Raw genomic sequence first — 27,315 nt, forward strand, 5'->3', positions numbered from 1 at the left:
TCTTCCTGGAGAGTCAGGTGTTCCTCCGTGTGGGCAGCTGCTGTCAGTGGTGATGCCTGAATCTGTGTGTGAGGGTGCCACTGACATGAGGTGTACACAGAACATGTTAGCCAAACCATAACTAAGGGGTGACTAGACCCACTGAGAGAAGAGATGTTAATTTTGATAATTCACTATTTCGAATAATAGCTTGGAAAAAGAGATGTAGTGCCACAGAGGGCCACAGTGTGGCAGCATAGAAGGGGAAAACAAAAAAAACACACACGTTAAAACAGAATTGTCCATACCAGCAGCCTTTCCAGAAAGAAAGGGGGCTCACACTGGACAGGGAAGGGTTTCTGGCTGCCTAAATCAGGTTAGTAGTTATCCACCAGTTGGAAATTTAATCTTAGACATTTGTCATTTTTCACATCCACAAACTTCTAAGTGTATGAAGCTGCTTTGATAGAATTTGTGTCACAGTGAAAGTCATAATTTAGTCATTAGCCTACGGCTTGTATTGTTTACCCTGTTACCTAAGTGGAGGCAGATGAATGGAAAAGGGAAAAGACACAGGAGCATGTTTAGATGAATTCTACCAAATGTTATTTCCCCAAAAATAAAAAACTGATAGTCCCAGGACACGACCATTTGGTTGAGCCCAGTGAATTGTCTCTTCTAATCATGTATTTTCCTTCACCTTTTCTTTCTCTCCTTTGGAGACCTTAGCCCAAGATCAATGAAGAAACCATAGAATAGCAAATGGTCTGGATTCCTTTGGCCTTTGCATTACGCCTTGGCAAGAATTATTAGCCACAGAAGCCAATCAGCTAATATAGGTTGGGTTTGTCTCTGCAGTGTGAGCCTAAATTTAAAGGTTTTAGGGCATCTGAGAGCAATGAGGAGTGGGCTTCTTTAGCTTTAGAGTAACTTTCTCAATCTCATTATGCTTTGCGTGGGAAAAGAATCTCCACAGAGCGATAAAGAAGCAGTTGTCCTGAGCTGCTTATTTGTAACATTCCAGCCAATTTTTTATAGGCTTGGAAGTAAATTTAGGTAGTAAAGTAAGCTAGCATTTGGATTTTCTTTAAAACACTGAAGCCAAACTGCTTGAGTAGAGTTGTCTCTTGGTGTCCACCAGGGATTGATTCCAGGACCCCCAAGCTTACCAAAATTCACAAATGCTCAAGTCCTTTATATAAAATGGGGTAGTACTTGCATATAACCTAGGCTTATCCTCCCATATACCTTAGTCATCTCTATATCACTGATAATACCTAATACAATGTAAATAGTTGTTATGCTATAGTATATGGGGAATGATAACAAGACAAAAGCCTGTACAAGTTCAGACTGTATATGGCCATCACAGACCTAATTATAGAGTTACACGTCGGCAATAAAGTAACGTTTTTCCGAGTATTTTTTATCTGGTTGGTTGAATCCACCGATGCGGACCCTATGGATATGGAGGGCTGACTCTATACCAGATGAAAATTAGTTTCTGTGTATGGAAAATTTTCCTTTCTCATCAGAAGGAAGATGAAAAAGAGGAGGATTTCTCTGTAACCTAAGAATTATTTTTTTCTCTGCTAATAACCTCCATCTGGTTGGTATAGCTACTGGAGTGAAACCATATGACTGGTGCTACATCTCACAGCCCAGCTGAGCACTCAGGGCTCCATGTCAGTGTTTTCAAAATTCTTGTCAATATTTGTCTTTTTTTCTTTGTCAGTTTCTTCTGGCATTTCCCCCATCAACTATCCTGACCTTCACCTCTTTCTTTAGCCTACCTGCTTCACGCCTAAGTTCTCATTCCTTGTAAAACATTATGGCCATCCCACTGTCTTCACATTCAAACATATCCTTTACTTTTTTACTTTTAGTCTCAGAATAGGGGATGTTTCCTTTTATTCATTCATCACTTCTTCTAGGACACTCTATTTAGCTGGGCCTTTTCAGATACCAGATTCTATTTGCCACCCCCTCTCTCTTCAGTGTTTCGAAAATAAACATTCATGTGTGGCTCAAAATGGGTAACAGTGTAAAGTATATATATTTCATTAAATATATCACATAGCATATAAAATTTAAATCCTCTCATCACTTTCTAATGTAACTTCCTATAGTATTACTATGGTTACTATTCAGATTAGCTGATAACTTTAAAAGTCTTACTTTGTGCCAGATACTCTTCTATTTGCTGTATACACATTAAGTCATTGACAGGGAACTGGGTATTCTTCTCTGATTTAATAATATATTAACATAAAGATTTTAGGTCGTTTTTTTTCCTTCCTCTTTTGTTTTAGACCAATCCTTTATACCTGGCTAAGCTGATTTTCCAGATGCCACAGAACAAGTCCACTAAATTTATGGATACTGTTATTTTCACACTATACAACTATGCTTCCAATCAGCGAGAAGAATATCTACTCCTCAAGCTTTTTAAAACCGCTCTGGAAGAAGAAGTAAAGTATGTATATAAATCTTAAAAGTTATTTATACCTATTAAATATATCAAGTTTCTTAAGAAATTTCTACATCATTATAAGTTATGCAAGTACAACTTTCCTTCACCAGTGATATCTTTTCTAATGCTAAACTAACTTTCGATTCTATACAACAACTGGAAATCAAAAGCTTTTTTGAAAGTCAGTAAGAAAATTTAACATAATTAAAATTATGTAAGTAACAAAGCCACAAGATAAGGATCTCTGCTAAATAGTGTTCCCTTCTTACTGAAACTTAAGCTTATTTTTGCTAATTTGCTAATTTGTTTTCTGACTCAGTAAATGTAAAAAAAAAAGTGTAGGTAGCTATAATGAAAGGACAAAAAATAATAACACACACACAAAAAAAATCAACACATGAGGAATGCCCTTAGCCAACTAGATGGACCTTAACTTTCTTCCTGCCTTCTTGACACCTGAAGCATATTAGCTAGGCCCTCTGCCCTCAGGGTGTCTATAAACCAGCATGAGAAATAGAATTCATGAGAAATAGTAATGCTGTGCCAAAGAATAAGGTAAGAACTAAATGAATGAAGCACACAGTGTAACATCAGAGGGATGGTAAGAAGTTTCAATTAGGTCAGTTGATAAAGATATTATGGAAGAGGAGGTAGTTGGCCCAAAGCCTTGAAGAATATCTATAGTTTATAAGAAGAAATGGAAAAAGGAAATAAGGCACAGTGATGATAGAAGCAGCATGGGCCGAGGTACAAGAAAAAGAAGACTACCCTCACCAAGATGTGACTTAATTAGTGACTATTAGTGGTTGAGCCAGATCATGGAAGATAGTGAGGACAGGACCACCTGATGAGCCTCTTACTCCCTGGAAAGCTATAAGGTTTTGGAGAAGAAATATGGATATGACCACATTGGGTTTAGAAGATTGACCAGCTGGCCATGTATGAATTGGAGCTACACAGATCAGAGAATAAGAAGGAGAAAGATAGTTTGTGTTTTTAATATACTCAGTAGGACGTGGATGAAAATATCCAGCAGAAAACTGGAAATTTAAGACTAACTCCCAGGAAAGAGATGGGGAATAGATATCAGATCAAAGGATAGGCTGCAGAGATATGGTCATTGCAGTTGTGCCTGAGCGAGATCTGAGGAGAGAACATGTAGAAGGTGAAGGAAAACAAGTCAAAGGTGGGAAGAGGAGACGGCAAAAGAAACAAAATGAATGACTAGGAAAGACCCTGGCACTCTGAGACCCTAGAGGGAAAGCCAGTGGAAACGGGAGACAGTGGTCCAGTGGGAGGAGGGGGAGAGGTTGCTCAGAGATGGAAGGTTGGAGAGAGGGAAGGTCAGAGAGTTGGCAATCAGAAATAAAGATTTCTCTCAGCCCTGTGATGGAGCCAGAAGCCACTAGCCTAGAATTTGAGTGGGACTTAAAGAAGTGGAGATAGTCCATTCAGTCAAGAAAGTTATTTTTGAAATTTGGTAACTAGAGGGGGCACAGTACTTGTACAGTGTCCCCCAGTGGTATTAGTCTTGGTCCATTTTCAGTTCCTTCCTGCCTCCTAGATTGAGATTACGGCAGAGAACCTATTTTTAAACCCTTAAATTTCTCAAATCAGAAACATTCATGTTACAAATGATAGCTTCCTTTTAAGTCATACTATCTTTGATCGCCAATGGAGAAAAATATAGCCCCAGGAAGCCCTCGCCTGCCAGAGAGAATATACATTGTTTAAAACTATCCACAGAGGCAAACCTTTTTGTTTTGGGTTGGGCTTTTTTTAGATCAAAGGTGGACCAGGTACAGGACATCGTTACTGGGAACCCTACAGTCATCAAGATGGTCGTCAGCTTCAACAGAGGCGCCCGTGGGCAGAACACGCTGCGCCAGCTCCTGGCTCCAGTGGTGAAGGAGATCCTGGATGACAGCTCCCTGGTCATCAACACGAACCCTGTGGAGGTGTACAAGTCTTGGGTGAACCAACTAGAAACGCAGACTGGAGAAGCCAGGTAACAAAGCCAGGAAGATGTTGTTTTCCAATCATGCTTCATGGTCATTTTTACATGTGTATTACATATATTCTTAAGCTCTGTCAAGCTCTGTTAAAAGATCAAAACGTACTGTACAAATTCCATTCAATCCAAGATGTTACCTCCCTTTAACTTACGGTGCAGGTCACATTCTTAGAATACTGCTCATCTTGATAGTACACGATGTTGTGACATTTCAGTACCAGTTGATCCCCCATAATCCTCTCCCTTGGTTATTCTTTGTGTGTTTCTAAACTAGATCTAGAAATGGTACACCTGACAATACATACTTTTTTAGACTTACCAAGTAAGTAACTTTAACGTGTAAGCATCAACAAGCCAGGTGGGATTGGCTTGTTCTAGGCAGTGGTTTTTTAGATCTAAGCAATCCCAGTTTTTTATTGCCTGCAAAAGGATGCCTTGTGAAGTCATGAAGATATGCACAGAGAACTCTGGTTGTCATAGCAGCATTTGTAATAGCAAAAGTTGGGCAAAGTCAAAATATTTAGCTTTGGGGAATTTGTTAAATAAATGTTTGTGTGACATAATGGAGTAGTCGGTAACTATTTGGAATCATGGTATAGAAATCTGTTTATTGGCATGGAAAAATGTTCACAACTTAGTTTTCAGTTGCAGTTAATATAGTGACTCATTTTCTTTAAAAGGAAATACTTTTGAATACGCACACACAAATACACAAGTACACATAGGATCTGTGTGGGGAGTGTATATACACAAACTGCATTGTACCCATGAGTGTATGAGGCCCATATACTCACGTGCATAGATGGAGGACCCAGAAAACTGTGGACTAAGATATGAAAAGTGGTTTTCTGTAAATTCGTGTGTGTTTTTCTTGTTGGCTTATATGCAGTTCTTTTCTGTAAAAGAATTTTTAAAAAGAGGAAGAAAGTTAACTGGATCTGCCAGTTACTTTGCCCGAAGAGCTCAGAGGGAGAGCCCGGAATGCCCTGCTCCCCTACTGGCAGAGGACCATCTGGGCATGTGAAGCTTACCCTCACTTAGCAAACCGTTTGTCCCTGGAGACAGTGGGCAAAGTCCAGTTCACTATACAAAGTTTAACTATAGCATCAACTTGGCAAGGATACAAATGCTTGTACCTATGCACTATAAAATTGCAAGCCCTTGTTGTGTTTTCAGCAACCTGCCTTACGATGTGACCGCAGAACAGGCTCTGACATACCCCGAAGTGAAAAGTAAACTGGATGCATCCAATGAGAGCCTGCGCAGGGTCACCGACAAAGTCCTGAATTCCATCATTTCCTCCCTTGATCTACTGCCGTAAGTTCTGTTATTAGCAACTTTAGCAGTCTTTGCTGAAAGTTCTTGAAATAATCCGTAAAATAAACCCCAGTAGTGAAGATAGGAATTTTCTCTCATATTTACCGTTTTAAACATTTGCCTACATTTGCATTTTAAATTCATAACTATTCTCCAAAGAGGAAAGTATACAAACCCGTATTCAGTTACTGTCATCCATGGAAGTCCTTTGATTCCGTTACCATCTCATGTTATGTTTAATTTTAGGAAAATGCTCAGCTTTCGTTGACTGGAACAATTGGTGTGTATTCCTTTCTCACTTAGGTTTTTTTCCATTACTTTCTTTTGTCATCTGTTTTACATGTAGTTATGGATTGAGGTATATAGCCAAAGTACTGAAGAATTCAATCCATGAGAAATTTCCCGATGCAACAGAAGATGAGCTATTAAAGGTAGATGTTCAAGGGTAATCTCACCGTAGCTTCTCTTGGGGGTATGAGCCAAAATTACCAACACACCATTTTGTAAGATTTCTTTCACCTTCTATGACTATGTATAAAAAGCTGCAGGTCTATTTCTAACAGTTATTGTAATTGTTGATTATGGAGATCTTACACATGATTGAGATTCTTTAAATTAGATCATTTGGGGGGCAGTATTATATTTTTCACCAAAAATAATTTTGTTAACTCTATTAATGAGTGATTATATTCACTACCTTTATTTAACACCTTATATTAGAAAATAATTTGCTTTCTTGGGAAACGTCAATCAATATTTACTTTCGAAAAAACCCAAACACTTGAGTTTTCTCTCTTAAATAGTCTTCTCCATCACTCCAGATTGTTGGGAACCTCCTGTACTATCGGTACATGAACCCAGCTATTGTAGCTCCGGACGGCTTTGATATCATCGACATGACGGCCGGTGGTCAGATCAATTCTGACCAGAGGAGAAACTTGGGAACGGTGGCCAAGGTCCTTCAGCATGCAGCCTCCAACAAGCTGTTTGAAGGAGAAAATGAGCATCTCGCATCTACAAACAATTATTTATCAGAGACGTATCAGAAGTTCAGGTGAGAGGGGTCATTTTGGAGAAACTTGCAAAGTGGTGCAAAAGAATAATGTATGTTCTGTGTTCAGAGCTAGAGTTGGGGGGCAGGAACCTCGGGTGGTCACATGCACTTCTACAAGTGAGCACTGAGGGGAAGAGGAAGAGAGACAAGCAGGCTGGGTCACTTCTGTCTGGTGCTCCCCATCCCACCTCCAGAGCCCTGTTACATTGACTTATCCCCCTATGTATGATTTTTACTTATTGACAAAATGAAATACTTACTCTTGGTGGCATGCTATAGGCCAGTGATGGCGAACCTTTTGAGCTTGGCGAACCTTTTGATCTCGGCATGTCAGCGTTTTGAAAAACCCTAACTTAACTCTGGTGCCGTGTCACATATAGAAATTTTTTGATATTTGCAACCATAATAAAACAAAGACTTATATTTTTGATATTTATTTTATATATTTAAATGCCATTTAACAACAAAAAATCAACCAAAAAAATGAGTTCACGTGTCACCCCTGACACGCGTGTCATAGGTTCACCATCACTGCTGTAGGCTTATAGTAGTTAGAATTAAAATAGCTGATTTTTGTTTTTTTGAACTTGAGGGTTTTGTCTGTTTTTAAGAACTTGTTCAATCAGGAGAAACTTGCCTTATCTGCATCAAACAATAAGTAGGAAACTGAGTAGTTGGTTTGAATGGTTGGGGAGGTCCAGCTTTTGTGCTTGGGAGGGTCACGTGTGTGGACGTGTTCTGTTCTAGTCTCAAACCTTTCCTCATTATTCACGTAAGACTGAAGCCTATTGATTTTCAAAGCAGCTCCAGAGCCCGTCACTTGTTATTCCACGGGGACGTGAAGGAGTGAGAGTAGCAGGAAGAGCCCTCACATGCTGCTGTCTGAGGAAACATATTCATCTTGCCCTTCAGTTTTCTCTTGTCTGCCATTCGGTCAGAGAAGCATGACCTAGCTGTGGCCTCTTCCACGCCTCACTTGGAAAATGATAACTTCCCACTCCTCAGTTGTGTTCTGGGTAGTGATTTATCTACTGACAAAGATCGTTGCTGATTATTGATCTCTATTTGGAATTTGTGGCCTCCTATTAAAAACATCCCCCAAATCCTCCCACCATAGGAAGTTTCGATTTCTCAAGCTGCTAAGGTTTGGTCTTCTCACTGACCGAAAAAATAATATCCATTTCCCTGCAAACCCTTATTTGCTGTGGCAGTTTCCCTCTACTTTTTTCTCAGATTATACCCGTTAACCATCTATGTTCCCAACTCTTCAAAACCCTCCCCTCAACGCTTAAATTCCTCTGTTTTTCCCTCTTCCTCTAATACTTATTCTTTATATACTTCAGCAACTCGTGATAAATTATAGACAAAAAAGTGCAGAAGACCAGTTGTCAGATGGGAACTTGCTCCTGCCCACCCCAGCATGGCTGCCTGCCATTCACCTCCCCCAGCCTTGGGGTGGGAAGGCAGGGGTCAGTTCTTGTGCACAAAAGCCTCGGGTATCCTTAGGGTATACACCAAGGATCCTTTGAGGCATCTGAAATATTTACAACTTTATGGAATAGAACACCTACTCTCCCTGTGCAGAGGATCACTCCAAAACCATGATGCCAGCACACCTGGCTCTCTCTGTCTAAACTTCCCATAGCTTAAAATAGCAGGCGTTTTAGAGTCTGGGTTCTGGAGGAACGGGGCACTGTACGCAGTTGTGTGTCTATCCTTAATAGTATTTCCATCAGCCACAACTGTTGTTTGGATCAACTGAGTAGAGAAGATGTAACTCAAACTTTTGTCAAATTGATAACAGAAGCTCTGGAGGGTTGTTGAGTATTGAAGGTCTAGGACAGTGATGGCGAACCTATGACATGCGTGTCAGAGGTGACACGCAAACTCATTTTTTTGGTTGATTTTTCTTTGTTAAATGGCATTTAAATATATAAAATAAATATCAAAAATATAAGTCTTTGTTTTACTATGGTTGCAAATATCAAAAAATTTCTATGTGTGACACAGCACCAGCGTTAAATTAGGGTTTTTCAAAATGCTGACATGCCGAGCTCAAAAGGTTCGCCATCACTGGTCTAGGGGCTTGTGACATTTAAAGTAGCAAATTAGACCTGGCCGGCATGGGTCAGTGGTTGAGCGTTGACCTATGAACCAGGAGGTCACAGCTCGATTCCCAGTCAAGGCACATGCCTGGGTTGTGGGCTTGATCCCCAGTGTGAGGCATGCAGGAGGTAGCCAATCAATGATCTCATCATTGATGTTTCTCTCTCTCCCTCTCCCTCTCTGAAATCAATAAAAATATATTTAAAAAATAATAAAGTAGCAAATTTGGTTGTTTTTTGAATTGTTTTCTGTAGGGAGTCTTGATTCTTAGATCAAGGATTAATAGTCTTGATATTTTTGTTTAAATTTTAGGGCCATTTTTAAAATAATATATATTAAATGACCTGCCCATAATTTGATTATATTGAGTCACTAACAGGGCCCATCTGAGGAGTTGGGTTAAACATCCAGAAACATGGACTCGGCTTCCACAGTCAGGAGCCAGCCTGGAAGATGCTGTAACAACTCCCTCCTCCCCCCTCCCACCCCCCTCACCAGCACCACCACCACCAAGAGAACAAAGAATTAGTCATCATTCAAGATTTTCTCACTATTTATAAGGCTGTTTAACTCACCGATTTGACTATCTTAAGACCTTTTTTTCTTTTTTAGGAAATATTTCAAAGAAGCATGTGATGTCCCCGAGCCAGAAGAAAAGTTTAATATGGATAAATACACAGATGTGGTGACAGTCAGCAAACCCGTCATTTATATTTCAATTGAAGAAATCATCAACACACATTCAGTAAGTGGGGTTGGAAAAGGCTCTGCGTTCTGACATCTGTGTCTTGAAAATGCTTAGTGTTTCTAGGGGGCTTATGTAAGCATGTGCGAATGCTCATGTTCTTGATTCTACAGAACATTTGATTATTTATTCCCTGACTCTTAGGCATTAGTAAAACTCCTTCTTCCAAGAAAAGTTTACTTTTTCCATGATCTATTTGCAAAGTCAGATTGTGAATGTGCTGTTTAAGCCCTGAGCAGGGGCAGGACCTGGTATTTTCCCCACCTACCAAGGCCACACTGCCTGCACCGCCATATACTGTCTCTCTCCCTTTCAGGAGTCCTCTCAGCTTTTCCAGAAATTCCATGGGAAAATGAAAATGTTTTCTCTATTCTAATTTTGGACATAAAGAGGAAACAGACAGACTGCTCAAAGTTAGGGAAAAGAAGACACCCACCCACCCACCCACAATAGCCACCTACCAAGAATCACTTCTATTCTGGAAACCCTCATTTCTTAGAAATGGCAGTTTTAGTCTGTGCTGTGTCATAATGTCTCCATCTGGTTCTGCAAACAGCAGCACCATCGCCTGTGTATTAAGTGCCTGTTGGGGGCAGGGCAGTAAAGAGAGGTTAAGCACTGAGGGTGTTTGATGGGGGGCTTGGTGTTTTCTTTTGCCTTTTTAAAGACAAGTTTGAACTTACTTCCTGAAAATTCTAGGTTCTTAAAAGGTAACCTTTTCGAGATTAGTTTTGCACCTTGCCACTCCAAGCCAAGTTGTGGAGATGAGTTCCAGATGTGCCCCAGACCTTCCAAGTCAGAACCTGCATTCTAACAAGATCCCCGGTGGTCCAGATACGCACTAAAGGTCAAGAAGCCATGGTTGAGGATACACCGAGCTTGGGATGCTACACACAACTAGGAGGAAAACATAACAAATACACACTTCTTAGAGGCCCTACCCCTGCCCCCATCAAACAAGCTATGCTAACAAGTGGCAACATTGGCTGCTCAAAATTCAGTCTTTTTTATTAAGCTCTTCTAAGAAACTACAGCTTGAGGTTTGGAAGAAAGATTGGATCTACTTTTGATTTCTCTTTTTCAGAGTTAGAGCAGGGAACCTCCTCAGCATTTCAACAAGCTCTCCATAAAAACTGTGAGGGACCCCAAACAAAGGCAGGTCTGAATGGCCAGCTGCAGGAGTGAGTTGGTTGATTAAATGAAGAGGCTGTGCTTCTTATCTCTATATACAAACACCCAAAATCCCAAAGGAAACATGTCCACGTCCAGCAATGTATCCTTTGCCAAAGTGACTCTCTAATGAGCAGGTAGACTCATTCATATTTGAGCAGCATCCCATTTGTCCATTTCTACCGGTAGATCATCCACCTCAAAGAAAGTGTCCACAAGGTGGCGCACTTTTCTGAGGGCATCGCCCGCCTGCAGAAAGTGTTGGGAGTCCTCTTTTGGAAGGAGGGATTCTTTCCCAAGGACAGCAGAGAGAACACTGTTACTGTGTTCATTTGGGCTGTTCCTTTTTAAGGAAAATTAGTCTGTTCCTTTTGTGATCGAAAATTGAAAACAGAATCCAATCCTGGGAAACACAGCGCGTGACTGGAGTCCCTCCATGTGCTAGGCTGGAAGCAGACATAATAACGTGGGAGTAATGTCCTTTCAGAGAAAGACTGTCCTGTTTACTGTCTGTCTCAAGTGAGGAGGTGTCCACATGCAGACACAAGCACGCAGCAGCGTGACGTGCCAAGCCTGTGGCCACATGCTTGCCCCTTGTTCTCTAAGGAACATGTACACGACCTCAAAATAAGCTCTTCAATGAGACATTTTTAGGCAATTCTCGTGTTCTGTAAATATCAGAATAGAAGGTAGCAGCTGGCCCCCCTTCCAGGGACAGTAGCGAGATCACTTATCCTGTCTCTTCATAAGACAAGAACACAGATTTCTCCATCTTGCTTATTGTGTTCCTGTCTCTAACTTGTCTTCCCCCAAAACATATCCTATATGTGGTCCTTCCACATTTCACTATGTCTTTATATTGCCTCTATTATTTATATAATGTCTTTCTTTAAATCAACTCACCTTTTTTTTTAACATAAAACATAGATCTTTGCTTTAAAACAAAATACCTCTAACTATAGCGGGAAAACTATCATGCCTTACAATAAACAGACACTTTAAAAGTAAATAAATGCAATGAAAACTGAGGAGTTGGATATAGTTGCTTCCTTGAAGCTGTGCACCTTGAGACCTCCTCTCCCTTTCTTAAAACTCCACTTAGCAAGTGTCACGAAATGTTAAGGAAAGCTCAGCATTAAACAGGCACTGTCTCCCCCACTGATCCTGCAGATGAAAAGAGAATGGAAAAGGAAGTAAGCAAGGCAGTGTGGAGCTGGCATAAGGATAGACATACCAGTCAATGGGATGGAACTGAGCCTAGAAATAAACCTTCAAACTTATGGTCCATTCTGTTTTCAACAAGGGACTAAAACAGTTCAGTGGGAAAATAATGCTCTTCAACATACAGTGCTGGGGCAACTGGAAATCTATATGTCAAGAATGAAGTCGGACCCCTTCCTTCAAATCTACTCAAAAATGAACTCAAAATGAATCAGAGCATGGCCAGTATGGCTCAGTGGTTGAGCATTGACCTATGAACCAGGAGGTCACAATTCGATCCCCAGTCAGGGCATATGCCCAGGTTGTGGGCTCAGTCCCTAGTAGAGGGCCTGTAGGAGGCAGCCAATCAATAGATGTTTCTATCTCTCCCTTCTCCCTCTCCCTTCCTATCTCTCTAAAGATCAATAAAAACATATTTTTTAAAAAAATTTTAATGGGCAAATGATCTGAATAGAGATTTTTCCAAGGAAGATATATGGGCATACCTTGCATTAGTGCACATTTTTTACAAATTGAAGGCAAGACCCTCCACCAGTGAAGACCCTCCACTCACTTTATTGTAATACTCTTTATTGAGGTGGCCTGGAACCGAACTACAGTCTCTGAGGTTTGCCCGTAGTCATGGTCAATAAGCCCATGAAAAGATGCTCAAATTCACATCAGATAATGTGAATCAAAACCACAGTGAGATATCACCTTCACACCCACTGGGATGGCTAGAGTAAAATCAAGTAATAAGGATGTGGAAGGATGTGGAATAATGGAAACTCATATACTGCTTGTAGAAGTGTAAAATGGTACGGCCACTTTGGAAATCAGTTTGGCAATTCCCAAATATTAAACATGGAGTTACTGTGTGATGCAGCAATTGTACTCGTAGGTATGAACCCAAGAAAAATGAAAACATGTTCACACAAAAACTTATACATGAATGTTCACAGTATCGTTATTCATAATAGACAGAAAGTGGAAACAAGTGACAATCAACAGATGAATGATGTGTGATATCTCTATATAATGGAACACTGATTATTCAGCCATAAAGAGGAATGAAGTACTGATCTATGCTACAACATGGATGAACCTTGAAGTCATCATGCTCAGTGAAAGAAGCCAGTACAAAAGGCCACAGAGTGTATGATTTCATGCACATGAAGCAGCCAGAACAGCCAAATCTAGAGAGATAGATAGTCAATTAATGGTTTCCGGGGGCTAGGAGGATGGGGTAATGGAGAGTGACAGCTAATGGGTAGTTTCTTTTTTGAGTGATGAAAATGTTCTGAAATTAGTGGTGATGGTTGCACAATTCTTTGAATATACTAACAGTCATCACATCATACATTTTAAATGAGTAGATTTCATGATATGCTAATGATATCTAAATAAAGCTTTTAAAAACAGGTTGAAAATGGAAAAGATGAATTTTATCATTCTGACCCAGTTTTGTAAGATAGTTATGCAAAACAGCTTAAATTATTTTCTATCACCAGGGGTACAAGTCCCATACTTTGGAAACATTGTTTTAATTTAATTCTAAATACAAACAAAAACAGCTGTGCTGTTCTTCAGTTTTCCCCTCCAATGCTACTGCTCCTCCAAGTTAAGAATGTTTCTTCTAAGAGTTGGCAAAATGCCCCACCAGTGTTACTCACCTTTGATCTTTTTGGAGGGGGGTGGTGAAAGGGAGAACCAGCTGGTACGCCTAGGTCTCAGGCCAAAGAACCATATGGGTATTTCTGCCATCCCTACCCGTGAAGGATCTTCAGGGCCGTTCAGATTAAAATAGTTAATAGTGGTTATTTTTTTCCATGTTTTTATTGATTTCAGAAAGAGGGGGCGAGAGATAGAAACAGCAATGATGAGAGAGAATCATCAAGCAGCTGCCTCTTCACGCCCCCTACTGGGGGTTAAGCCGGCCACCTGGGCATGTGCCCTGACCAGAATCAAACTGTGACCTCCTGGTTCATGGATCTAGCTCAACCACTGAGCCACACCAGCCGGACAATAGTGGTGATTTTTTCAAAGTAGCTGTAGTGTTTGATTACTGCATAGTTCTTCTCTGAAAAGATATGGAAATGCCCTTCCAGTTGGCTACCAGTGTAAACCACCTTGACTCATTTTAGAATGTTTCCCCCAACTTTGACTTTTTCTATAAAGGAGGGGAGCACCGGGATCAGGTGGCAGAAGGCTGCCGCTCGGCAGACCTTGCTGAAAGGGGGGTATGAGCACCTTTCACAAAGCTACAATTTTTTGACAAGAAGTAGACACTTCCCTCTAAGATAAAATAAAAACTGTACCTCTGTGGTCTCTAATTTTAATAAATGTCAGACTTGTAATTAAGATTCAAACAATATCAGAATAAAATTACCATGAAAAACTGGAAACTGTATCAATATAGTATCAGCTAAGAATTTACTTGTGTGTGTTGCTTTCTCTATACAGCTCCTGTTGGAACACCAGGATGCGATAGCACCTGAAAAAAATGACTTACTGAATGAACTGTTGGAATTGCTGGGAGAAGTGCCTACTGTGGAATCTTTTCTTGGTAAGAGAGTATCCCTTCTACTTACTCTCTGGCTTGTCTGTAGTAGTTTGGTTGGTTGGTTGGTTGGTTGGTTGGTTGACTCATTGTCTTTCCAATCCTAGATCAGAAGTTTTTTGAAATTTATCACCTAAGCTTATTTAAAGAATAATAAGTACAGTAGCTACTTCCTACATTAAAGGTTCTATAACTTGTAGTATCCTATAGTATAGAACACTTTGATATTCTTGAAGGTCAGTTCTAAATGCATCATAAATAATATCTGTCAACCTATTTCATAAAGAAAGAAAAGAGTCAAGTTAATTAGAAATTTCTGGCTGTGTTATCAAAATTTCTAAGGATTTTTTTAACAATTCTCCCTTTTAGTAATTTTTCATATTTTGAATATCTGTGTCCCATGTTGTTTTAACTTAAAATCTAAGTTTTTTTTAATCCTCGCCCAAGAATATATTTAGAGAGAGGAGGGAGAGAGGTAGACATCCACGTGAGAAACATCAGTTGGTAATTGGTTGCCTCCTGTTCGCGCCCCAGCTGGGGATCAAACCTGCAACCTAGGTATGTGCCCTGACCTGGACGAACCGGCAACCTTTTGGTGCATGGAATGATGCTCCAACCAACTGAGCCACCTGGATAGGGCAAAATCAAAGACTTTTTTAAAAATATATTTTTATTGATTTCAGAGAAGAAGGGAGAAGTAGAGAAAGATAGAAACATCAATGATGAGAGAGAATCATTGATTGCCTGCCTCCTGCACACCCCACACTGGGGATCGAGCCCGCAACCCAGGCTTGTGCCCCAACCAGGAATCAAATTGGGACCTCTTGGTTCATAGATCAACGCTCAACCAGTGAGCCATGTCAGCCGGGCAAAATCAAAGACTTTTAAAAGCCACTTTCAGTGTATTGGGATGTGGGAGTTTTTATGAAGACCATGATCTCCTGTCTAACTACTGAGCCTACCTTTCCCATGGGACCTTTATCTTACATTGTTGATGCACCATCACAATGAGTGAATTGAGAGAATAACAATTTTTTTTTTCTACAGGGGAAGGAGCCATTGATCCCAATGACCCTAACAAGGCGAATACACTAAATCAGCTCTCAAAGACTGAGATTTCCCTTTCCTTGACAAGCAAGTACAACTTAGGGGATGGTGAAGGTATAGATGGCCAAAGCCTCATGATAAAGTAAGTTTGGGGCTTAAAGGGCACATGTTCCAAATTATGCATCTTAAACCATACAAATTCAAACAAGGCTAAATCCCCAAATAATTCATTTCAAAATGTCTACTCTACATATTGAAATGCATTATGGTTACCCATCAAACAATTAACCAAACAAATGACAATAGACTCTCTATAATTTAAGAGGGAACTAAATATTATAATAGTGTATAAAGCCTGTCTTTTTTTTTTTCTTATTGTAATGTGATTATTTTCCTTTAAGAAATGAAGTGATTAACTCAGCCTGTAAAAGTCTTTAGCTAACCCAGGGGAAATATCTGTTTCAGAGTGGTCAGAAGATTAGTGAGGAAATACCGTGAACCAAATTTGATTTGTGGTATAAAATAGTTATGTAAAAGGCACACACATGATATGACATAATGCCATCATCTGATTTATTAGCCTTCTTTTCTATTAAACTAAGCCTGGATACACTTACCAGCTTTGACTTAATTTTTACCTTTCTTCCCACTCCCAAATATTTCAAATGAAGCATTCAATTTTTAAATAATAGGGTATTCTTTCGCTCAAGGCCTCCTGGATATTCCATACCAGCTCTTTACCGCAGAGTAAGAAAGAATGAGATCCCTGATGGCAGCATGAATTCAAACATCGTAAACCAGGAATACTTGCTCACCAAACAGTACAGTTTTTAAGAACTCACGTAAACCAAAGGATATGTGTTTGCACATTGGAACAGTTGCATATTGGGGTGAGATGGAGACTGGACATGAGAATAGAGACAAAAGAAATAAATGTGTCTTTAAATAACACTTCACACAGACTTCCAAGCTGCATGCCCTGAGTTCTGAGGTTGCTTTCATTTGTGCCAGGAGCTTCTATTCTGCCCCTGACATGCTTCAGACAGCACTCATTTCCAGTTGATGTTTTTCCAGATATTTAGACCATGGCCATAAAAGCGCATCACAGCATCGGTGTGCTGTGATGTGTGCTGTTTCCATTACGCTTACTTATTTTATCCTCCTATCACCTAAGGCTCTATTCGTTCATGTGGCAAATATCTGAGTGCTGATGCTGTGTCCACAGCACTGGGCTTGATGCTGGGATACAGCAGTGAGCAAGCCAGGACAGGTCCCTGCCTGTCTGAAGAGTCTGAATCTTCAGAGGACAAGATGCCGGACTCATACATAACCTTGGCCTCAGTGCATTGAGTGCCGTTCCTTTAGACTACTGATGACCCAGGCAGGTTAAAGTTGTGCAGCCAGAACACAGGGCAGAGCAACAGAGCAAAGGGGGGAAATGGTGCAGTCTACTCGCTGGGTTCCTCGAGCAAGTGCCAATGACAAAGGGAACTGGAAATACAGATTGTGTGTTCCCGCCATGCAAATTAAATTAGGTCACGTATCCTACGATCTCATAAGCTTTGAGCTTAGAAATAATGCAAAGACATTTTCTTTCATAATTGGTTTTGTCTGCTATTTGAACATCATTTTCTAAATGCGCTCAGTGAAATGCCTGCATTCATGAATGTAAATCACAATTTCGATAGTCTAAAATATTAATAATTTAAATATCATATGTACTTATGCTTATTTCTGAATGTGAGTCCCATGGTTCTGCCAGTTTTGGGAATTCACGTTTTTCAAAGCAAAACTGAAAAAGTCAGGCCCATCTGTCTAAGGGAAACCTGAGCCTTGTCCTGCTTGCCCCAGCCCTAGAGGGGTTCCCTCCCAGCTCCCCACTGTGTGCTGAAAACAGATAGTCTGCCCCTTTAATATCCATGCTAAGTAGAGCCAGCCACTGGTTTTATTTCAAGATTCTTTCGGCTACTTGGGTTCTTTGCAATTCCATGTGAATTACAGAATCTTTTCCATTTATACAGAAAAGGCTGTTGGGCCAGTGTATTAATACACTTGATAATTCACTGCTTTCCTAGACCTCTGGAGTCTAGAGAGCCTTTCTGTGGGCACGCCTCAAGATCCTGTTGTTGGCATACTTCACTAAATAGCCCAGTGATCAATGAGAATATTGACTTGAAGATTGGCCAGTTAGCTGTCCTTGAAAGTGGAATTTGGGTATTGCCCAAAGATTCAATAGAGTTAGCTCCAGAGGTTAGGCAAGCCTTACTTCCAAATACATTATACTTTAAGTATATATTTTTAAATCTTGCTACTAATAGATAATTATAAAATGTGTCATGACAGGGAGCTTGGAGACCATCTAGTCTGAGTCTTTATCTTTGAGGTGAGGAAATTAAAGTCTAAAAATTCTCAAAAGCAAGTAGCTAGTCACTGACATGCTTTAATTTCATATCAGATCAGTGAAGTTCTATTAATATACACTTTAAATGCTGATTTATGAGGATGATTTTTTCCAAGCTAATAGGCCAAATTCCTAACTCAAACATACAACGTTGTTTTTGAGACTCTTCATTAGAGAACCAAATTTAACTAAAATCTGACAATGCCTTCAGAAATTACTATGAAGTTTATAATCATGGAATGTAAATAGTTGGAACATGAAAATACCTGACTTTTCTCTATCAGAGATTATTTTGCTTCCTTGTTAAATGAGTTGTGTTTTTCACTTTTAGAAATGCCCTTTTATGATTAGTTACAAAATCACTATCTTTCCAGTAATGAGAAACTAGTATTTTGGGGGGTCTTTACAGTAGCAGAATTTGAGGCATTGTTCATCCTTATGCCTATAAGTTTAATTCCATGCTAGTTGCATAATTCTTACTAATTAAATGAGGATGAAAATGATAATGCTAGCAAATAACCTGTATAGGGACTGTCCTATAGATATAGATAGATAATAGCATACATAATATAATAACATATATAATGACATTTATGTCATGTAATACTCTCAACAACTCCAAGAAGTAGAGGTTATTAACTATATTTTACAGATGAGGAAATTAGGCACAGAACAAACAAAAAAAAAACCTTTTCTAGGGAGTGTAGCTAGTCAGTGGATCATAGATTCAAATTTAAAAGATCTTAAATCTTCCAGGGACCATTTTCTTGGTCACCAGGTTTTTACATTGTTTGTACTCTCAAGAATCTTAGCATAAATATCGAGAGCAATAGCAGAGCAGTTATTGCATACCTGATGCTGGGGCATCTTTCCAGGCCGAAGAGAAGGAGTGACTGACAGGTGTAAGGGACATGAAGGCCTGTAATTGGAGCAGAAAGAAACATTTGATTGTCTCCCTTCTGTGTGTCTATGGAATGGGGAGCCTCAGTTTGGGTGATTGCCATTTCGTCAGTGCTACCAAGCATGGTGATAGTAAAAGAATCAGCAAAAAAAAAAAAAAAAAAAAAAAAAATCAGAAAAAAAAAAAAAAAAAAAGGCCTGGTTGAGGAATCCTAGGAAAACCTGGGATTACAGCCTCAATCTGTCACTTATTAGCCATGGGACTCAGAGCAAGTCGCCTGACCCTCAGTGTCCTCAGCCATCAATCAGAGAAGAGGGGGAGGAGGAGGAAGGGCTATGATGAGCAAATGAAGTCATGCATTAACACCTTGTAAATTAGAAAAAAACTACCCAATTGTAAATCTCATTATAACTTATAATTCATCTTAAAATATGTGATCCATATGGCCTTTGTTATTAAGCTTCTTTTTCTACAAAAGTATGTGTATAAGTAGAAGGAAATATTTGTGGTTTTTAATCATACTTAGCTGTCTGAGTGCTTAAGTTGTCATCTCTTAAGAATTTTTTCCTGTCACATGATTCCGTTTAGGCGTCCATCATCCCAACTGAGAGCTTTCCTTGCTTTTTGTCCAAACTGGTATGAGAGCTTAAATAGCTAAGGTGATATTTGAAGTTGGGTGATCAAATGTGTAATCGTATTATTAGAATTTTAAACAACTGGAAATACTCCTGAACTTCCACGACACAAATTTTTTTTCAACCTTGGGTGCACTGTGAGGCAGATGGCAGAAGGGGGTGCTCAGAAATGCTACTAGTCAGAGTGTAATACCAGATGCTGTGTGAGTGGAATGGCCAAACCTAAGGGGCCACGCTAGTTTACAAGCGTCATGTAGTCTCATGTACCGACCGTGGGATGTGAGCACAGCTATGATGAATAAGCAGCCTTGTGTGTTTGTGTGTGTGTGTGTGTGTGTGTGTGTGTGTGTGTGTCTCCTTCCCCTCTCTCTCTTCCTCTCTCTCCCTTCCGCTCCTCCTCCCCCCCCCCTTTCTCTTTTCCTAATTCTTCCTCAGAGTTAATACCTCCCCATTCAGATAGGGCGCCAGAGCCTTTGGTTTTGTCAGCCTGTCTTACATATTGTTTGAAGTCATGGGGCCAATACTCTAACCAGATGATTTATGGGGTCAGACCATATCGAGAATATTGTGTTTGCATTGGGGTGGGGAGCAGGACACACCTTTGGCTCACTGGCAAACTGAAATATGAGCAGAACTATGAACTATCTTTAAATTCAGTTGCGAGGGGCTTAAGGAACTGAGGGATTTCACTTGGGAAAAGAAAAGTGGTGGAAAGGGGATGGGGACACAGTCCTGGCACCCCCCTGAGGGTCAAGGAGGGGTGAAGAAAAGGAGCTCAGCTTGTTTCCCGCAACTCTCGGAAGCAGAGTGACCTCTGTAACCACTGGCCCTCTTAGGTCTTAGTCACCTTATTTGTCAAACCAGGGATTAGAGTCTTTCCCAAAGGTGCCCCCTGCTGAAGTCCTGACACTGACCAGGTCCAGGGAGTGTACATCACGGGAAGGCAGGCCTCAGAGAGCTTCCCGTTTAAGAAGGGAGCGTTCCAACGCTGCACTCGCCAAAGAAATTGAATGTGAGCCACGCAACTACCTTTAAATTTTCTAGAAGCTACATTTTTAAAAGAAACTGATGAAATTAATTCTGCTTTAACCCAGTATGTGCAAAAGTGTGGTTTCAATATGTAATCAGTGTAAAAGAATGTTAATACATTCTTTTTTCATACTAAGCCCTGAGAACCCGGTGTATGTCTCACACTGGCAGCATGTCTCCGTTTGGACCTGCCACGGGTCAGGGGCTCGGGTGCCCCGGTGGCCAGTGGCTGCCGTGTTGGGCAGCACAGCTTTCATGCTTACGACATGTCAGACCCCAGCGAACGAAGGGCTTTACATAAGCTCTTCATTTATTCCTTGCATCATTTCTCAGGGAGATTCCCATGATATCAGGAGTTTTTTAAGTATAGGGATAATATAATTCACACAAGTGCACATGACCACAGGAGCCCCAATTTGACCCCAGATCTGTCTCATCCCCGTGTTCTTAACCAGTAGGCATCCGGGGGAGGAGTGGGGGGTAGTGAGTCCCCATCATGAAGTTGGATGGCTACTTCCATGTAAGATGGCAGGGTTAGAACTTGGCAGTGGATTCCACAGGCCTGACATACAGCAGGCGTCGAAGGAAAGGGAGGCTGTATGGGCAGCTTATCTTCCAGCATCTCCTGGACAAATAAACATTCGTTAGCCCTGGCGGGCACGCTTGAGCAGCCCCAGTCATTTCGGTCATAGATAGCTTCTCTGCAGAGATGAGCTGGGAGTTTCCTGGAAGCATATATCATAAGTAGTTCCTAGAATATTACTTTAAATAAGAAATGTCACTGTGTGTGTGTTTTTAAAATCATCCCAAGGTTTTATTTTTAACCCGATGTTCCTGTTTCAGACAGTTATAATGATGATTGGGGGGAGGGGTGGGGTGGGGAGCCATGGCGGCCTCAGGAACAGCGCCATCTCCCACGTGGCTATAATTAGCTGGGTGCCCACCTTTGACTCCTGGCAGCGTGTTTATCTGCGCACTCCCAGACAGCCCATAAATCCCCAGCAGGGAAGGGTCATGGGCCAGAGGAAATGGCTGTGATCATTCTTCTCGTACAGACTTGGAATAAGTTAGAAATGAGAAAAATGATGTTTACAGATGGCTTATTGGATTTTACCCTATTTTCAAAAATAACATGTTTGGAATTAACTTGGAGGGTTTCCTCTGTCGTTTGCGAGCAGTTGCCCGATGCTTTGGAACGTAAATGTGGTTTTGTTTTCGTTTCCATTGTCCATGCTGTGTGAACATTTCCTGCTGCAGTTGAGAAGTTCAGTGTCCAGTGAGACCATGTAATGCCTTTGAAAGAACTGAGGTCCAATGCAACCGCAGGACTGCACGAAAAGTGAAATTTCAGACAGTGACTAGACCTGTTTGTAACGTCAGGCAACTTCTCTTGCTTCCTTTGTTTGGAAGGGACGCTGTATCCAGTAGCACTGTCCCCATTTAGGGAAAAGTGAGCCAACTTGACCATTTGCCTTTTATGTTAAAACTAGAGGCCCGGTGCACGAAATTTGTTCAAGGGGCTTGGCCCCCACCTGCCACAGTGGCTGCCTCAGCCTCGGCCCCCACCACCGCGGCTTCATCCAGAATGTCGTCTGGAAGGACATCCGGTCTAATTAGCATATTACACTTTTATTATTATAGATCCGTGTACGTAATTACATAACCTGATCTTTAATTAGGACGGGGTGGCTGAATACCATAAAGAAGGCACTTCCAGAGGAGTTTTCTAGGTCTTAACTCTTTACTGAGCAGCTCTTCCATTCTCCACCACCTGAAGACAGGAACCCAAGCCAGTCTGTTAGTTCCTCCACCAGATGAGAGGTTCTTAACCCGGCTGCTATGTTGGCCAACAGACAAACCACGCCCCCCCCACTACCCCCAAAACCTCCCCCCACAGACCACACAGGGCACCTGCTCACACTGGCCTTCCAACCATTTCAGAACTTTCTCAGAGCAGGAGAGATAGCCTTTGGTCTGGCTTCTAAAGTCCTGCAATATATTCAACAGGCTCCGAAGTTTTAAAGTTATTGAAGTCAGGAAAGGGGGATATTAGACATCATTCCCGCACCCTCCGTAGTAACAGCCAGATCAGCAGCACTTTTTCCTCCTCCTCCACAAAAAGTAGCCTCACTCTAAGAAGGAGAAAAAATATTTAGATAAGGAATCCTTCGGCATACTTGTGCCCATGTTACTGACAGTGTAATCCTACTATATCAGGCATAAAAAATCCAGGCCTCGATTATCAGGCGCTCACAAACTTTCTGGAGCCTTAGAGCAGATATGGTGAATTTCTGCAAGACGGTGTTATTTAAAGGATTATCTTCGAAGCTTTATTTCTGTATGTGTTGTGCACTCCCTCAGAGAAGCAGATTTCTGTACCTTAGGGCTACTGTCTGAGTCTGTCTCTTCTCTCTCTGTTTTGAAAGGACCAAAAAACTGATCATTGATGTGATCCGGAACCAACCAGGAAACACATTGACAGAAATCTTAGAGACACCTGCAACTACACAACAGGTAATTGGTCTTTGAGTGTAAAATAGTAAGTACCATAGGTATGAGTTCATTTTATTAATCTTCATGCCAAATGTTTACAACTATCTCAGAGCAACTATATCTAAAATGATTTGGAAGTAAGGAATTTTTATCTATTACTCTGGCCAACTGAGTTCAGCTATATAGGAAATCCATATGGAGAATCAAGGAAGTAGAAAATGCAGCGCTGAATTTAGGCTGAAAGTAATTTTGCCCTGGACTAGGAAGATAGTTCTGGGTTTTTCAAAGCTTCTGGATATTCATCATAAACTTTATCAGTCAGTAGCTAAGCGGATAAGTCAGTTAAGAGGTAGTTCTGGTCGACAGGATGTAGACAAATACCTTTCATATTTTATGTTTGCTAACTTGAAGAAACGAGTGTCTCACATTAAAACTTTTCGAATTCTTCAGAAGCAAATGTCTTGAGCCTGTTGGGTCATGGTACCATTATCCTGGTGTAAGTAACTGAAGTGTCATAACAATCTTGCATTAAAATCTTTATCAGCATCTTTTAAAATGCATCAGTGCCCTGGCCGGGTGGCTCAGTTGGTTCCAACATCATCCCACGCACCAAACGGTTTTCGGGTTCCATCCCCAGTTGGGACACGTATGGGAGCCGACCTACCTATGTTTTTCTGTCTCTCACTCTCTCCCTGCCAATAAACATATCCTCAGGTGAGGCTTAAAAAAGAAAAACATAAAATGGATGTTGTTCAGTTAGTTCTGAATTAATTTCAGTGTTGCTTTAGTATCAATAATTGCCACTCCCTAAACAAACGTTGACAAAATTATTTAATTAGTTCTTTCGTGGAAGAACTACACATGATCTTCCTGAATCATTCCTAATTAAATTGGTTGCCAAGAAATCATTCTGTCACAGTTTTTAAAAATATAAAATAAAATTAAGTTATCTGATGTTGGTTAATGTGTGGATATTTTTAAAGCAATGTAGGTAGAACATCCTACTAATTTAATACGAGAATTTTAGTCCTTATTCATATTTCATTTTTCCCCATATGTAGCATAGTCACTAAGAACACAGACTCCCAAGGTCAAGCATAGCTCTGTACCTCCTAGCTGTGTAATCCTAGGCACCTAGAAATATTCCCGTGCCTCGCTTTCCTCAGTTGTAAAATGGGAAGAAGAATAATAGTACCAATTCACGGACAGGAATAAATGAGTTAAAACATGTTAAGAGGATAGAATGATACCTGGCACGTATTAAGTGCTCAATAACGCTGGCTGCTACAGCTACTGTTGCTGTTTACTGCCGGCCTGGTAAATTGTTCCTGTGCCCATCATGGTGACCTGTGCACTGTGTGTCTAATAATAACATTTGTGTCCTTAGACTTTATCTGCTATGTCAGTCAATTGTCTAGCACAATGAAATAGAAAGATAGCAGTCCCTTTTATTACTTTTTTTTAAAAACTATCCAAATTACATTCATTCATTTACTTATCGTTTATTTAGGAACTTACCACTTGCTAGAATATTTTTATTCCCTTTGGTTCAAAGAAAGCCTGTAACTTTTTCAGAGATGGAAGTTTGGGGATGATTCTCTCAGTCTCTGGCTGCCTTCTCGGCTTATGAACCTCCATAAATAGGGATGATGCGTGAGGGTGTAGCTGAGTGCTGCATGTTCAGAGCTCTCACAGCCGTGTGTTGTTGTTGTTTTCATGGGTAATTTAGTTTTAATTTCTTGCAACTGGACTATCCAGGAATTCTAATCCTTCCATCCAGGGAATTACAAATATCAGTGATCCATTGTATTATGTCCATGATGAGAGCGATTTGTTACCTTAGCAGGAAAGTAGCTATTGGACTTTGTCCCTAGAAGGCCTGACACCACTGCTATGTTTCTCAAAAAGGTGAAGTAATTCCTTCCCAAAGACCTACCTCAAGACCCATGAAGAACACGTCTGGTCTCTGGACTTTGGTTTGAGGACTTCTTTCATTTTGACATTTGCTTGCCTTGTGCAGGTTCTAAATCTGTGGGATGAGGGAGTCAGAGAAAAAGCAACGTCTTGATATTTTTCGCTTTTCAGGAAACAGCTCATGCCACGGACATGGAGAGCCGTGCAATTAAAGATTCCAAGGCTCCAGAAGAAATGAAGGATGGACAGTCTATGATGGAAGATGCACAGCTGCCCCTTGAGCAGAAGAAGAGGAAAATCCAGAGGAATCTTCGGACATTGGAACAGATGGGACACATGTCATCCACAAATAAATACCAGGACATTCTCAATGAGATTGCCAAGGTTTTTGGAAATAATATTCTTTCTTAGCAGACATTTGCTAACCATGGGTCACATTCTGAGCGATCTGGGAGGTGACACGAGGGATTCCTACTTGTATATGCCATGGTCAATATTACAGATTGTTAAGGTTTCAAAGCAGTTGCTGACTTTTAATAATGACCATAATTCCCCCAAATCAGTATAAGAGTTGACACATACCGGAAATAAATGCTCTAGAAATGTAATAGACACGTTTCATCTTCTAAGCAATACCTACTGGTCTCAAGGTGACCCTTTTAGGAGAGTTCTCTCTGGAGTTGTTAGTTGTCTTATTGCCCAATTGCTCTTAGGACCTGCTACTGAGGTGGTAAATTTACATCCCTGAAAATGTGCCTCTAAATGCAGTTCTGACTTAAAGGTTAGCTTCTCTTTTCTCGTCCCGTATTTTTACAGTTGAGAAGCTTCCTGAGCAGAGGCTCTCAAATTAGTGCAAGGAAACACCACAGGAACTGGCTGAGATCTGTTTGCCGAGGATAAGAAAGTATATGGTTTCAAAGGATATCTGGGTTCAAAGGACATTTCATTCTTTTTACCCACACACGCTCTTTAAAATGGGTCTAGAGGTTAAGAGCAGTTACGTGACCAGAGACAAACATTTCTTACTTCTGGGAGGGAAGTGCACTCAGCTTCGTGCTTCTGTGGAACATCATGGTCAGTTCTAGCAGCGGCTGTTTTCCCCAGCAGATGACTCAAGGGAAGCCGTGCTTCTTTCTGTCGCTCTGGGTGGGAAATGTTTCTCTTTGAGAATGTGTAGTAGAGAAACCAATGCTTCTTTGCTTTTCCATCAAGAAAAAAATAAACCTTAGCAACTCTCTTAAAGTGAAACATGGGCACTTGCCAGTTCAGAAGTGAAGAGGGAAGGGTGTGAGAGATTACAATAAAGTGACTGAGATAAACAACAAGTTAACAGTCACCAATTCCGGTTTGATACTTGATACTCATCTTGTCTCAAATTGGCAAGATTGTAAAGCTCACTTCTGCTTAAATCTCACATAGCTTTTACTTGTTTTAGGATATTCGAAATCAAAGAATCTATCGTAAGCTTCGAAAAGCTGAATTGGCCAAACTGCAGCAGACCTTGAAAGCGCTTAACGAGAAGGCAGCATTTTATGAAGAGCAAGTTAATTATTATGACACCTACATAAAGACTTGCTTAGACAACTTAAAAATAAAGTAAGTTAAAATCATATATTCACTTGCAATGTCATAAGTTATATGGGATGTCAATTCTTTTATAGTCTTGGGCTGTTGGGTTGGGTTCGGAAGCATCTTTTGCTTTATTTTATAACCAAAAACTAGAATCTCAATTTTATGAATTGGCACTGTGAACTAAGAAGTCAGGACTGAATTTAGAAACGTCGTAATTCCCCATCAGCGTAATTTTATACCTGAAATTAAAGTAGCTTAGCTTTAACACTTGGGGAAGAACTTTCATTATTTTTTTTTGTCTTTTTTAGTCAAAAATGTCTTTTAAGCACTATTATAAAAAATAAAGCCTACTCTTGTTTTTTGGAATGTTTACAATAAACAATAATTTATACTCTTGGTAATGTTAGATAACACCAGATATTTGCTAATTGCATAGCAGCCTAATGATTTTAAATTGCTTAGAGGTTTTAAAAAATCATTATTGATACAAAAGACAAAATTTGGCAGTTCTCTGTTACCCATTATCATATATAGCATAGATTTTCAATATGCATTATAGCTACTCTTAATGAGTATTATTTGTTCATAATTATTCTTATCGTTAGACTAAGGTCAGTACTTAATAAAATTTTAATTACCCTTTTAAAAAGATAATACAGTATTTTTGTGTAATGATTGTTGTCAACCTGACAGTAGGAAATGGTT

The 27,315-nt window shown here is 40.3% G+C and overlaps 1 protein-coding gene across 1 annotated transcript in view; it reads left to right on the forward strand.

The window, feature by feature from the left end:
* The window catches only part of IQGAP2 (IQ motif containing GTPase activating protein 2), a 240,154-nt gene that overhangs the window by 205,326 nt on the left and 7,513 nt on the right, over positions 1 to 27,315 (forward strand). Inside the window, exons 25-35 of the mRNA XM_015571569.1 lie at positions 2,292 to 2,455; positions 4,236 to 4,460; positions 5,643 to 5,783; positions 6,130 to 6,214; positions 6,605 to 6,837; positions 9,556 to 9,688; positions 14,522 to 14,624; positions 15,666 to 15,807; positions 23,058 to 23,145; positions 25,210 to 25,422; positions 26,474 to 26,634. Of these exons, the coding sequence (XP_015427055.1) occupies positions 2,292 to 2,455; positions 4,236 to 4,460; positions 5,643 to 5,783; positions 6,130 to 6,214; positions 6,605 to 6,837; positions 9,556 to 9,688; positions 14,522 to 14,624; positions 15,666 to 15,807; positions 23,058 to 23,145; positions 25,210 to 25,422; positions 26,474 to 26,634 (1,688 nt within the window). The remainder of the gene's footprint in view (positions 1 to 2,291; positions 2,456 to 4,235; positions 4,461 to 5,642; positions 5,784 to 6,129; positions 6,215 to 6,604; positions 6,838 to 9,555; positions 9,689 to 14,521; positions 14,625 to 15,665; positions 15,808 to 23,057; positions 23,146 to 25,209; positions 25,423 to 26,473; positions 26,635 to 27,315) is intronic.

The sequence above is a fragment of the Myotis davidii genome, unplaced genomic scaffold, assembly GCF_000327345.1.
Source record: "Myotis davidii unplaced genomic scaffold, ASM32734v1 scaffold44, whole genome shotgun sequence".
Lineage (NCBI taxonomy): Eukaryota > Metazoa > Chordata > Mammalia > Chiroptera > Vespertilionidae > Myotis > Myotis davidii.